This window comes from Helianthus annuus, chromosome 11 (genome assembly GCF_002127325.2).
Source record: "Helianthus annuus cultivar XRQ/B chromosome 11, HanXRQr2.0-SUNRISE, whole genome shotgun sequence".
In the NCBI taxonomy this organism is placed as follows: domain Eukaryota; kingdom Viridiplantae; phylum Streptophyta; class Magnoliopsida; order Asterales; family Asteraceae; genus Helianthus; species Helianthus annuus.
The window spans coordinates 74,062,441-74,076,189 of NC_035443.2; the positions used below are offsets into that span (position 1 = coordinate 74,062,441).

Sequence of the window (13,749 nt, forward strand, 5' to 3'; positions counted from 1 at the left end):
AACTTATCTGAACCCAGCATCTTGTACATGACAAGATTTGATTCTTCATTTAAGTTGTTCTTGGACTTTTGTTTCGGAATGTATTTGTCCAAGAAACACCCATCTTCCTCAATAGTGTCACTATCCGCTTTTAGCACATTTTCAACAACACCTTTTACAATATCATTCTGGACACTATCGTCATTGGAAGACGTGAACGTGAATCAATACTTTCCGGAAGTTTAACTTCACTTTCTTCCTCAATTTCAACCAACCCAGATTGTTTTTTCGTGTAGTTATCAAGAACAGGTGATGGAACTCTATGAAAACCCACCCCGGTTCCATCAGAATAAACATCTTCGCCAGCTTTGTTTTTCCCTATGGGTTTGGGAACAATGTGTTGCAAAACAAAGCTTGCAGAGCTGTAACTATTAAGCTTCAACTGGATTCGCTCATTTTCAATTTCAGCCTCTTGAAATTTAAGTTTCAATTTAGCGATTTCATCCAGTTGTTTGTTGATTGATTCTTCTTTTACTCTCAGCACATCTTTTAAATGCTCGTTTTCTTTAAAAGTTTTACCATTTCGACCATCACTATCTTTCACTATGCTTTTGAGTTTTTCAAACTTTTCAGAAATTTGACGGTTTTCAAGAATTAACTTTTCATTTTCTTTTTTAACTTTTTCATGATCAATTTTATCATTTTCAATTTGGCTAGTTAATTCTCTTATCCGTTCAGTTGAAGCTTTAACAGTTTTGTCATGATTTAGAATTTGATTCTCAACGCTTCTGACCTTTGCTGTCAGATCATCAACTTTCTTTCCGTTGAGATACGTGACTGTATTACAAAATTTGCACTCTTTGTTGCAATTTTTGCAATCAACATTTCCATCAATTTTCTTACCTGACGCATTTGTTGACACGTTTGAACTGACCTGGCTTTTTGACTCAGACACGTAGTTAGAGTCTACCTCAAGTGCCTTAGCAGCCAGCACTTTGTCAGCCATTTTTCCTAGGTTCTCAGCAGTCAACTCCTGCGTTGTATCAATAACCCCAGTATCAATCTTCTTTGATTTTTCTTGCTCTTCTATCTCCTTTCTCTCTTTCTCTTCTTTCTCCTTTCTCTCTTTCTCTTCTTTCTCTTTCTCGTCTCCAGTTCCCCACCATTTATTCTGCCAATACTCATCTTCTTCTTTTAACTCCTTGATTATAGCTTCGATATCAAGCGTTTTGTCATCGATCGCAATGTTTCTATATGGGTCAAAATAACATTCCCTGTCCGGATCCCATCTTCTCGCTCTCCTCACTTCCAGATAGATACCAGAAATTCTAATAATTCTATTCTCAACAATCATTTTTCCGTATCTATACTTCTGCTCTTCAGTTCAGTTATCTTTCCAAGGAATAGGTTCGTCGTTTTTCGCCATAAATGCGTAACCAATCGCATCTTCTTCTGGTAGAACCTCTTGACTCCAATCATACCCGTCATCATCATAAATCACCGCAAGAGCTCTAGATTTCTCTTTGTTGTCTTCAACCTGCTTCAATCTAGGCGGCTCGGATTTATTCTGGTGATAAATCGCCTTCTTGTAGTAATCATCTCTGAAAGGGTTCTCGTTTCTGCATTCTCGCTTGAAGTGACCTTTCTGCTTACACTTGAAACACGACACTTTGGATTTATCGAACCCCAGCTTGGTAGATGGACCACCAATTGTCTTCCTGCCGGTAATTTCCATAAAACGCTGTGCTCGACGAACAGCACTTGCCATAGCCCAACGAATATCGATTAACTCCATTTCTTCAGGATCTATTTGATCATAGTCCTCTTTCGTTAGGTTGGTGTTGCCTATCTTGCCAGCTACTAACCCTTCATACGATTCCAACACCGATGCTAGGAAAATCATCTGTTGTTTAGCCGACTCCTCATCAAAATTCTGAGCATTCTTCAAGTCTATTGCAATGTTGCATTGAAAATGATTCTTTGCATTAGAATGACTTGCAGATGATGAAGATCCACTGTGATAACCACTGTGATTTCCACTACTTTGACCGCTTTCACTATCTTTGCTTGAAGTGGACACATTCTCAGCAGAAAAAGCAGTTTTGGGAGAAGTTGCTTTTGGCATCATGCTTTTCGGATAATACAAATCCAAATTCTGCTGGTAAGATGAGTGATTGACTTTGTACGTCTTCTTCAGTTACAACTCGTGACTTTCAAGTCTCTCAATCACCAAATCCACAGTCAACTTTTTAGGCTCAATAATGTTTTTCAGCATAAGCGCATAATATCTCCAATCCATCTCGTCTGGTAATGAATCGAACAGTTTGTCGAATAGATCTTCATCAGAAAATCTGATATCATGTCTTGCTAATTCCAGCTTCAGATGACCAAACCTTTCTATCATTTTACAGACTGTCTCATTCTTTAGACAACCAAACATATCAAACTCTTTCTTAAGAAGTTTCTTTTTACTTTTGACAATTTCAGCACTTCCTAGACATTTCTTTTCTAGCTTATTCCATAGAACTTTTGCATTTGAATAATTGATCAATGAGATTATGTCTTCCCGAACAGATTGAAATAACAATGCCACACATTTTTGCTCAGCTACAAATGCATCAATTTCTTTAGCAGATCTTAACGTTTCACCATTTTTGTTTCCATTTTCATAACCGTTTTTCAAACATTTCCAGCTGGGAAATGCGAATGCCATTAACCAATCTTCAAACTTTCTTGACCACCGACTGTATTCCTCGCTTCCTTTTTCTTTTCTTTGGGCGGATTCTCATTTTCTTTGCTTGATGAAGTATCATCGTTTCCGGAATTTCCCGTGAACGCGTACATGTCGCTAAACGGATTCAAGAATATATCATCCATCTTGAGTGTACCTGCAAAATCAGCCAACACTTAGAAAATTTTCGAAGTTTTGAACAAATTACAAATTCAAACGGAATAGTTTCAAACGGAATGGTTTCAAACGAAATGGCTCTCCTCAAACAAAACCCCTTTCAACATCACTTTCAAACGGAATGGTTTCCCTCAAACGAACTGCTTCTCTTCAAACAGAATGGACTATTCCGTTTAAGATAACAGTAGTTTCAAACGAAAGCTCTTCAAACGATACAATTTCAAACGAAAGCTGTCTTGACCGTTTGAAAATACACCACTTTCAAACGATAAGTTCAAACGGAACGTTTATTTTCAAACGGTATGGTTCATTTTCAAACGAAAAGTCTCAATTTCAAACGATTGTTTCAAACGAAATGCATTCTTCGTTCAAACAGAACCCTATTTTTAGTCCATTTTAGACCATTTTAACCATAAACACTAGTTCAAATCAGAAAAGAAAGGTAGAAGTGAGATAATCCGGTGATTTCAAGCTGAATTTGGTATGAACTCCTCATCATGAGCTCTGATACCACTTGTTGGACCGATCCGGTGACCTTAAATGTCAGTTAAGGTAGTTCATCTTAGTTTACAGAGGCGGAATCAAAGTAAACCAAGTCAAAACAGCTTGTTCCTTTCAATTTTTCTTTCTATTACTGATTGCGAGCCTTTACAATGAATTTGACAAAAATCCGGCAGCACCTTCGCTCACACACACATACATGCATACCTGACCGTTTGAAATGAACACCTATTTATAGACACAAGCCCTTCCGTTTGAACATGACATGTCTTGTTCAAACGGACACTCCTCAAACGACCAGACATGTTCAAACGATAAACACTAGTTCAAACGGTTAGGGTGTCTTTCAAACGAACTGCTCTCCTAAAACCTATACAAACCCTAATCTAATCACTATTGTGCACTCGTTTAACCTATCAAGACATAAGACTCGATAAGACATAGTCAGCAGACACTCAGTGCACCAACATTTATAACCTTTAAAATGACCAAAATGCCCTTATGGGGCATAGTTTGAGTTTAAAATCATTTTGGGCATAATAGTAGATATCTTACTGATGTCACAACATATTTAAGTCATATTAACTTAGGAAACCTGTATATGACTCTTATGGTTACCCGTTATGCATTATTCGCGTTCGGTTCGGTTTATGTAACTAGTTTGCATAAATTGGCCAAAACGGGTCAAACCTTATCATTTTTATCTCAAAATCCAGAATGTGTCTAGTTTACCAATATTATACAAGTATCCAAACTTTTCGGGACTAAATCACATTCTATCCCGGTCTTCGCTTAATCATGCGTTTGAACCGTAACTTCCTTTAAAACTAACCGGTCTAAGCTTAGGCTAAATTAAAGACCCGTTAGGAATCTAATAGGTTATTATAAACCTTCGTTCCAGAATAAGGAGACCCGGTAAAAGCTACGTGCACTTGCTTATTGTGATTATTACTTGCGAAGATAAATACTTTTAACTTATTTTTCCCTTATACGGGCTTGGGGTACGGTATATAAAATACCGCTTGGTCGGGCATTTGACTTTAATCGTTTGGTGGTTAAATATTTTCAAGATGATCCGTTTAAAAATTTGGTTTTGTTTGCTTAACGCCTTTGGGAGTTTAATGACCATGTCCCGGATATCCTTGGCATCATTCATAGAATGGCCACGACCTTAGCACACGGGTGCAGGCGTACACCCGTCAGTGCATTTATAATTAATAAGGTATAACCGCCGGTTACAAGAATAACTCGCCGCGGGACTATACCATGTGGTGTGTTTATTAATCTTTAACCCGGCATGAACCGGGCAACTGAACGCATAACAAACATGTAATTCTTTTACAAGATTATATACAAGTAATTATCCCAAGTTATAAAATCTTTTGTGCCATGTGCATTCAAATCAGTTTTCTTAAACGTTTTAAAAATGAGTCGGTTAAATTGTATTTACCAGTGTAAAACTGACGTATTTTCCCAAAAAGACTAAGTGCAGGTACTACTCGAAATAGGCTGGTCTCTCCTAGCATCAAATAGAAGTCTCGCAAGCTTAGATGCCTGAAATCTGTGAACAAGTTTCCTTTTTATTCGATCCGCCTGTGGATCTATTTCAACTACTTTGTGATACTTAATATTACAATCTATTCAGTTGAATTAAATCTATCTTTTGCTTCCGCTGTGCATTTAAATTTGTGTTGTTTGACTATGATGATATCAACTACGTCACGATACTCCCCATCGGGCCCACCGGTAATACATGGAAATATCGGGGTGTGACGACGTAAAACTTTTTCTACGTAAATTGTAAAACGTAAAAAAACGTGTGATAAAACGACGCCTAAACAAGGGGCGTGAATACGGGGCATAAAAACGATGCGTTAAAACGGGACGTAAAAAACGGCGCTTTAAAAAAACAACGCTTGAAAAAGCCGAGCGTAAAAAATGGCGTGCAAAAACGACGCGTTAAAAAACGATGTGTGAAAAAGCTGGGCGTAAAAACGGCGTGCAAAAACTGGAGCGCAAAAAAATTGTCTTGTTAAAAAAATTTGAATTTAAAAATGTTTTTAATAAAAAATTATGTTTAAAAAATAAAAAGTAATATAATAAAACAAAAAAGTAATAAAAATAATAAATACAAAAAAGAGTAATTTTACTAAACTATCCTTTTGGATTAAAATATTAAAGACATTATAAGACAAAATGTATTTAATATTAATTTTATGTACTTTTAATCTCATCCATCCAGTTGATCTAGTAGCTATAATGTGGTTCTCTCGGTTCTTACAACTGGAGGTGGTTTTCATTTTAGCGGTCCCCTATATATATATATATATATATATATATATATATATAGAGTAAGGTTAACATACAAAAAGCCTTATCATACATCACGTAGGAGACAATGGTAACCGTTGGATCAGGGGTATAATCACACATGGGACCACATAATCACGCATGGGACCACATAATCACGCATGGGACTATAATCACGCACGTTCTATGATAATAACGCACGTTATATTTTTTGTCATGTATGTTAATGTAGGTTAAGCCTTGAAGTACATTATACTTTCTCTCTCTCTCTCTCTCTCTCTCTCTATATATATATATATATATATATAGTGGGGTTCTAGAGTGAATACTAGTGTATTTGTGAACTGAGTGAACAATTCTTAGACATTGATTTACATCATCAAATCGTAAAATACGTTACTGTATTTTCATCATCAAATCCTGGTTATTGATTTACACTTGTGTATTTATAATCAAGGGCTAGGATTAGTTCACATAGTTCATCTCGGTTCTTACAACTGGAGGTGGTTTTCATTTTAGCGGTCCCCTATATATATATATATATATATATATATAGAGTAAGGTTAACATACAAAAAGCCTTATCATACATCACGTAGGAGACAATGGTAACCGTTGGATCAGGGGTATAATCACACATGGGACCACATAATCACGCATGGGACCACATAATCACGCATGGGACTATAATCACGCACGTTCTATGATAATAACGCACGTTATATTTTTTGTCATGTATGTTAATGTAGGTTAAGCCTTGAAGTACATTATACTTTCTCTCTCTCTCTCTATATATATATATATATATATATATATATATAGTGGGGTTCTAGAGTGAATACTAGTGTATTTGTGAACTGAGTGAACAATTCTTAGACATTGATTTACATCATCAAATCGTAAAATACGTTACTGTATTTTCATCATCAAATCCTGGTTATTGATTTACACTTGTGTATTTATAATCAAGGGCTAGGATTAGTTCACATAGTTCACTATCAAGATCGTTATTCATAAATGAACCAAACCCCATATATATATATATATGTGTGTGTGTGTGTGTGTATAGGTGTGTGTATAAAGAAGAAAGAGGTGGCCCGTCTTGGGCGTCGAGGGGCTTGCGGTGAAGACGGGGACGAACCTGAGGGCGGTGTGTTGAGACGTCGCCAGCCTTCGTCGGCCCTGATCCGCTCCCCACAACAAAATAACCTTACAGTATTCATAGATAAGGTAGTTGGTGCATTAAGACATTAATTAAATAGACTCATTAATAGTATTTAGAATCGTACAATATTTATACTAGACGTCAGTTACACATATACTGATATGATTTATCTTCACATTAATTGCTAGATGATAAAGTTAGGTGAACTTTATTCCTACACCAGCTAATTTATCTGTATATTTTGCTTTTTTTAATACGGGTTGTATAGGTATATACAAGTCGTATATGTTCAAAAGTCAAAAGTCAAATTTGCATGACTAGTAAAAAATGTTCGAAAGAGACGGTCCCTAAAATGCTTTTATGACAGTTTGAATGAGGACCGTCATATTTCATATTTTTGTTTTCTAAATTAAATTAGTTTTTGAGTCCCTGTAAGGTAGTTGGTGCATTAAGACATTAATTAATTAGACTCATTAATAGTATTTAGAATCGTACAAAATTTATACTAGACGTCGGTTACACACACAGTAATATGATATATCTTTACATTAATTGCTAGATGATAAAGTTAGGTGAACTTTATTCCTACACCTGCTAATTTATCTGTATATTTTGCTTTTTTTTTAATACGAGTTGTATAGGTATATACAAGTCGTATATGTTCAAAAGTCAAAAGTCAAATTTGCATGACTAGTAAAAAATGTTCAAAAAAGAGACGGTCCCTAAAATGCTTTTATGACACTTTGAATGAGGACTGTCTATTTCATATTTTTGTTTTCTAAATTAAATTACTTTTTGACTCCTTGTGTTTTGAGTGTTTTAACCACTTGAGTCCAAAATCAAAAAGTTTAACGACCTGAGTCCCTATAAACATTTTCTTTAACCATTTGAGTCCAAATTTCTAACACTGTTAAAATATTTTGGTTAAGTATTGTTAAATGACCAAAATACCCTTATAATTAAAAACTAAAAATAAAAATTTCTCTGTATCTTTTATCCCATTCTCTCTTTCCCTCTCTAAATCCCAACCTTCATCTCTCCCTCTCATCTTTCTTTCTAGACCATCAACACCACCATTGTCACCACCACCACCACAACCACCTCCGTCTCCAACCACCACCTCAACCACAAACCTCCATCACACTCACACTCACACATACACCTCCTATTCATCTCCGCCAGATGCCACCACAGGAATACGCAAAGAAACAAGAATCGATTTGAAGAACTGAATTGAATCGAAGAACTCTCTGGATCTAAATAATCAATTTTGTCAGATCTAAACATCTGCCGGAGGAAATCGCACCGGTGTAGACGACGAACTCAATTATACAAAATTTAAGCCCTAATAACTTCAATATGGTGAAACAGGAACCAATTGATTCAGATTCTATCTACTTTCCGCGATCTGTTGATGAAGAACCTAAGGTCTGTGTCTCTGTATCAATCTTTATGATGATCTTTTTTTTTATTGAGTTCGGAGAGTCGATGCCGCCGGTGGAGTTGAGGAATGCGCTGGTGGCGATACGGTGGTCCACGGATTATTTGCTGAAGACTGTGGCGCAACTGGGTCGGATTATTGTACAGGTAAGGTTAATTGGTAATTAATTTATGATGCCTATAGTAGTAGTTGAACCTCTTTTGGTTTCGGAGAACAAGTAATGTTGGTGTTAGCTCAACCACATTTTATTCATAGAAGTTAATAACCATTTGTTGAGAGTAAAGTTTTGTGACATTTGGTTCTGATATGCTAGGTTGAAACGCAAACAGAAGGTTTCAGAATGAGTTTTGAGGTGAAATCTGACCAGAGGGTGGGTTGTGGTGTTTGAGAGAACAGTGCCGAGGGTGGTTGTGGCACGTGAAAAGAGGGTGGGTTGAGGTGTTTGAGCGATAGGGGCCGAGGGTGAAATCACGGTGTTGGTGGCGGTGGTGGTTGTGAGAGAGATAAGGAAGAGAGAGAGAGAGGGGATAAGGAAGAGAGATACATTGTTCTGTGTTTGTAATATGTATATGTAATGTAATTATAATAATAAGAATAAATAAGTTTTCTTAATATAAAAGGGTGTTTTGGTTATTTTAAAAAAGTTAACAAAGAAAATCTAACTGAGTTAGAAATTTGGATTCAAATGATTAAAGAAAATGCTTATAGGGACTCAGGTCGTTAAACTTTTTGCTTTTGGACTCAAGTGGTTAAAACCCTCAAAACAGAAGTAATTTACCTAGAAATAAAATGTAAAGAAACATCGTATTAGAAAACCACAAAAAAACCCAAGGCCTTGACTTCACTAATAATACTATCAATCTTAACTGCAGAATTGGAAAATTTAAAACTATTTCTAGCACGCCACAGGCTCCAGCAAACGATCATGATAATACCTTGAACAACATCCTTCTTTTTGTCCGAAGCCCTTATCTCTTTATGAATACCAAGAAGATCTTTAATCGAAAACGCAAAAATGTTGGGGATCTTACACCAAGCGCTAATGCCATTCCAAACTATCGAGGCAGCACGGCCAGCGATGAAAAGATGTTCCGAACTGTCTTCCATAGAATTGCACATAGGGCACATCGAGTCTTCAATCTGAACATTCCTTTTCTTTAAAGCTTCACTGGTAGGGATTATGTCCATCTCCAATCTCCAAACGTGGATGTTTCATTTGGGGGGATCCATTTACACCAATCCATGATGAATCTGTTATCATCTAGAACCTATTAATTCTCATTTTTTAACTCATCTAATTTGTAATCTATATTGGTTTATTAATATGATATGTTAAATTACATGTAATGACTAACTTGAATCTGTAAATATTTATGTTTGTTAGCGATAACAATGTATCAATATATCTGATAAATTTTTGAAATTTAAACACATATATCATATATCTTAGTTTAGTACAAGAAAACTTTTCAAATTACAAATATAGGGATGTTTATCAAATAAACAAAATGTTTCGTAACAAGCTAACAAGCTTATATATTCAAAATTGCTTAATATTCTATCACAACAACATTAACAAGCTTATATAATCAAAATTGCTTAATATTCTTTTACAACAACATAGTTCATGGTCATCATTCACCTACAACAATATTCTTCATTCGGTATTATATGGATCTTCAACAAGGTAAGGTTATCATAATTATATGTTTTTAATTTAATTTAAATTAGAGTAAATTACAAATTCGTCTTTTATTTTTACACCAGATTGCAAACTATGCCATGTGTCTTCAAAAGGTACAAAAATGTACTCGATGTTTGAAACCCTTGCACGTTCTGTCCTTAAGAGATAACTTAATTAGTTTTCATGGTTAAATCTGACCAAGTAGACCACCCCACATGAGGGTATTTTGGTCATTTTACCATATATATTTAAATAAATAAACATAAATAAAATTCACAAACTCTCTCTCTCTTCAAAGTGTCTCTCTCTCTTCCTCTACAAACTCCATCTCTACAATCTGGTTATGCAGCACCTCCATTGAATAACCACCACCGCCATCACACCACCATCACCACATCACCACCGCCATCGCTACACCACTCTCTCTCTCTACAAGATCTAGTAAGTATTTAGATCTAAATCTCTGAAATCGGATCAGAATCAGATCTATTTCTCTCAAACTGAACTACACACAGATTCAAAATCAGATCTGAATATGAACAACACACATATTCATTGATGTAAGGGTGGCATTTGCGCTGATGGTGACTCGACATCAGAAATTCCAAAGTTGTGGTGTTACGACGGTGGTGGTAAGAGGATTTTTAGGGGTTTTAGGTTGTGTAGGGTGGATGGTGCGGTGGTGGGTTGGTAGTGGTGGCTGATGGTGGATGTTGAAAGAGATGTTGGGGGCTGGGGTGGTGTTGTTTGGTGGTTGTAAAAGAAAGAGATAATGTGTGTTTGTGTTGTTTGGTGGTGGTAATAGAAAGAGATAATGTGTGTTTGTGTGTTTTAGATATATATAGAAAAAAATACACCGTTGGTCCTTGTGGTTTCTATCAAATTTCAATGTCGGATAATAATAGTTTTTTTTGTGGCAAAATCAGGTATTAACGTTCTAATTTGTCACAATTTTGAGTAGTAAGGCTAAACCTTATTAACTTTTTTGTTAAATCTTAATAAAATGACTAAAATGCCCATTAATAACTAGAGGGTCTATTTTTTAATTAGTTATTGACTAATATAATGACAACAATTTTTCTGTTTTATTTATAAAATTAAATCTATTTGAAGTTTCTTATTTATAAACTTTGAGTTTATAAATAATATGCTTGTAAAATAAAATTTTTAACTTAGTCTAAATAATAAACTCAAAGTTTATAAATAATAAACTTCAAATCCATTTAATTTTATAAATAAAATATAAATAAAACAGAAAAAACACTTTAAATTGTATTAGTCAAATATAGTTAATTAAAAAAATAGACACTCTAGTTATTAAAGGGCATTTTAGTCATATTAGTTAGATTTAACAAAAAAAGTTAACAAGTTTTGGCCTCAGTACTCAACATTGTGACAAATTAGAACATTAATACCTAATTTTGCAACAAAGAAACTATTAGTATCTGACATTGAAATTTGGAAGAAACCACAAGGACCAACGGGGTATTTTTTTCATATATATATAAGATAATTTTTAAAATTTATTCTTTTTATGTTTGTTTATTTGATTAAATAAATAAATAAATATGGTAATGGGTAAATGACTAATTTGCCCTCATATGGGGTCCACTTGGTTATATTTAACCATGAAAACTAACTGAGTTAGGTTCAAAGGACGTAATGTGCAAGGGTTTGCAAATATCGGGTACGTTTTTTATACTTTTGGAAGACAAAGGACATAGTTTGTTAACTGGTTTAAACATAAAGGATGATTTTTGTAATTTACTCTTTAAATTATTTGCATACATTCATTTATATATATAGGACAAGTGTAAAATGCATTACGGCTTAACGTACATCACGTCGACAACGTGCGTGATTATGTGTATAACGTGCGTGATTAATGTTTTCGTCATGCATGATTAATGTTTTCCAGCATGCGTGATTTGGGTTCATTAGTTTATAACGGGCATGATTTTCAAATGAACATGCGTAACTATTTGTCGTACGTGATGTACGTTAAGCCGTATTGTACGTTAATTGGCCGATATATATATATATATATATATATAGTGGAGGGTTCAAATGAGAAGAATTTTTTTGTAAGAAGAAAAAAGAAGAAGTTTCAACCAATAAGAATACTTCATTTTACTTCATTTAATATTTGTATTTAATTTTAATATAAGGGTATATTGGTAAACTTACATAAATCATTAATTTGTATTCTTCCCCTTTAATAACTAGCTTAAATTTGTAACTCCTTTTCAAAATATATACTTTTTTTTCAAATTAAAAAAACAATTTAATTTAAAGTGTAGAATAAATTACTAGTTATGTAGGATAAATTACGAGTTGTGTAGGATATATTTCGAGGTGTGTAGGATAAATTTCGACTGTGTAGGATAAAATTCTATAATGTGTAGGGTATACGTAGAAAAATTTTGATATGTGTAGGTTTTGTAGACTATATGTAGGATAATTAATGATTAGTTGACTAATTAATTAAAGAGAGAAAAATTAATGATATGAGTAATAAATGAAACAACATTTTACTAATATGCCCTTTCTTCTTTTTCTTCTCACATTAAATTTCTTGTTAGTGCATTATCTGTCTATCGCCTCCGTCAATCTAGTCCGTAGCAGAAACTGAAGAATTCTAAGCTTTTAGTGTTATATCTAGTTAGTAAAGGCAAGGTGGCAATTGTGTAAATAATGAGACTTCTCATTATAACCTTGTGCCTATAAATAGGGAGCTATAGTGTTTCATTTAAGACTTTTGGCTCATTTTGCGATTTAGAGATTTAATCCTAGAGAGAGAAAGTCTAGAGAGAGAAAGTCTCTTCACGTGATTCACGACTTTGTATACGACATCATATCAATAGAATCACGTCATTTGTACGTTCTTGTGTATTCGGTCACGCACATTCACGGATTCCGCACGTCGAATGTTCGTTACGCAATCATACGGTGTCGAAACCGATCCTACAAGTGGTATCAGAGCAGGAGCTTGATTGCACTAATCAAACAACAAGATTCGTACCGGATTTCATCGTTTTAGATCTGAATTTCATCTATTTCTTCATTTTTTTATTTTTATCACGGTTTTCACTGAAAAACATCAAATTGAACGGGTTTTTACGGTCCAAATCGGCTAATATTTTTATATGTTGTGCGAAAACACCTGATCTATAACCCTACCAAGTTTCAGATCCAAACTCCTAGCCGTTTAGGAGAAATCGAAGATTTTCGGTCCGATTTCGCGTCAAAAATCTAGTAGTTTCGCTCATACGGACACTAGTAGTTTCGCTCATACGGACTTGATAATTTCGCTCATAGGGACATCTAGTAGTTTCGCTCATATGGTTCAATAGGGTTTCGCTTATCAGACATCTAGTAGTTTCGCTCATATGGTCCAATAGGGTTTCGCTTATCAGTCATCTAGTAGTTTCGCTCTTATGGTTCCTAGGTAGTTTCGCTTATAAGTTCACATGGGGTGTAGGTGGTTTCGCTTTTAAGACATCACATCTGATTTTGTTCCTAACGTTTGAACTGTCATCGTTTTACAACCCAAGACATATAATCGAATTTGATAAGAGTGTTGTCGACTTTTAAACCTTATGCATGTGATCTGATTTTAGCGGCCCACTTACAATCATCACTCATTAAAGTCATTGTAGGCCACATAGTAAAGGGTTAAACGGAAAATTTTATTAAATAAATTGTCGGATTAGTGATATGTACGGCCCAATCATGTTATTTTGACCAAGAAAAGTTGTCAGT

At 34.8% G+C, this 13,749-nt stretch overlaps 1 protein-coding gene across 1 annotated transcript; it reads left to right on the forward strand.

The window, feature by feature from the left end:
• Positions 1 to 7,883: 7,883 nt before the first annotated feature.
• LOC110892061 (endoglucanase 23-like) lies at positions 7,884 to 8,840 on the forward strand. Its single transcript, XM_022139429.2, has 2 exons — positions 7,884 to 8,449; positions 8,617 to 8,840. The coding sequence occupies exons 1-2, from the start codon at positions 8,222 to 8,224 to the stop codon at positions 8,689 to 8,691; spliced, it is 303 nt and encodes a 100-aa protein (XP_021995121.1). The 5' UTR covers positions 7,884 to 8,221; the 3' UTR covers positions 8,692 to 8,840.
• The last annotated feature ends 4,909 nt before the right edge of the window (positions 8,841 to 13,749 follow it).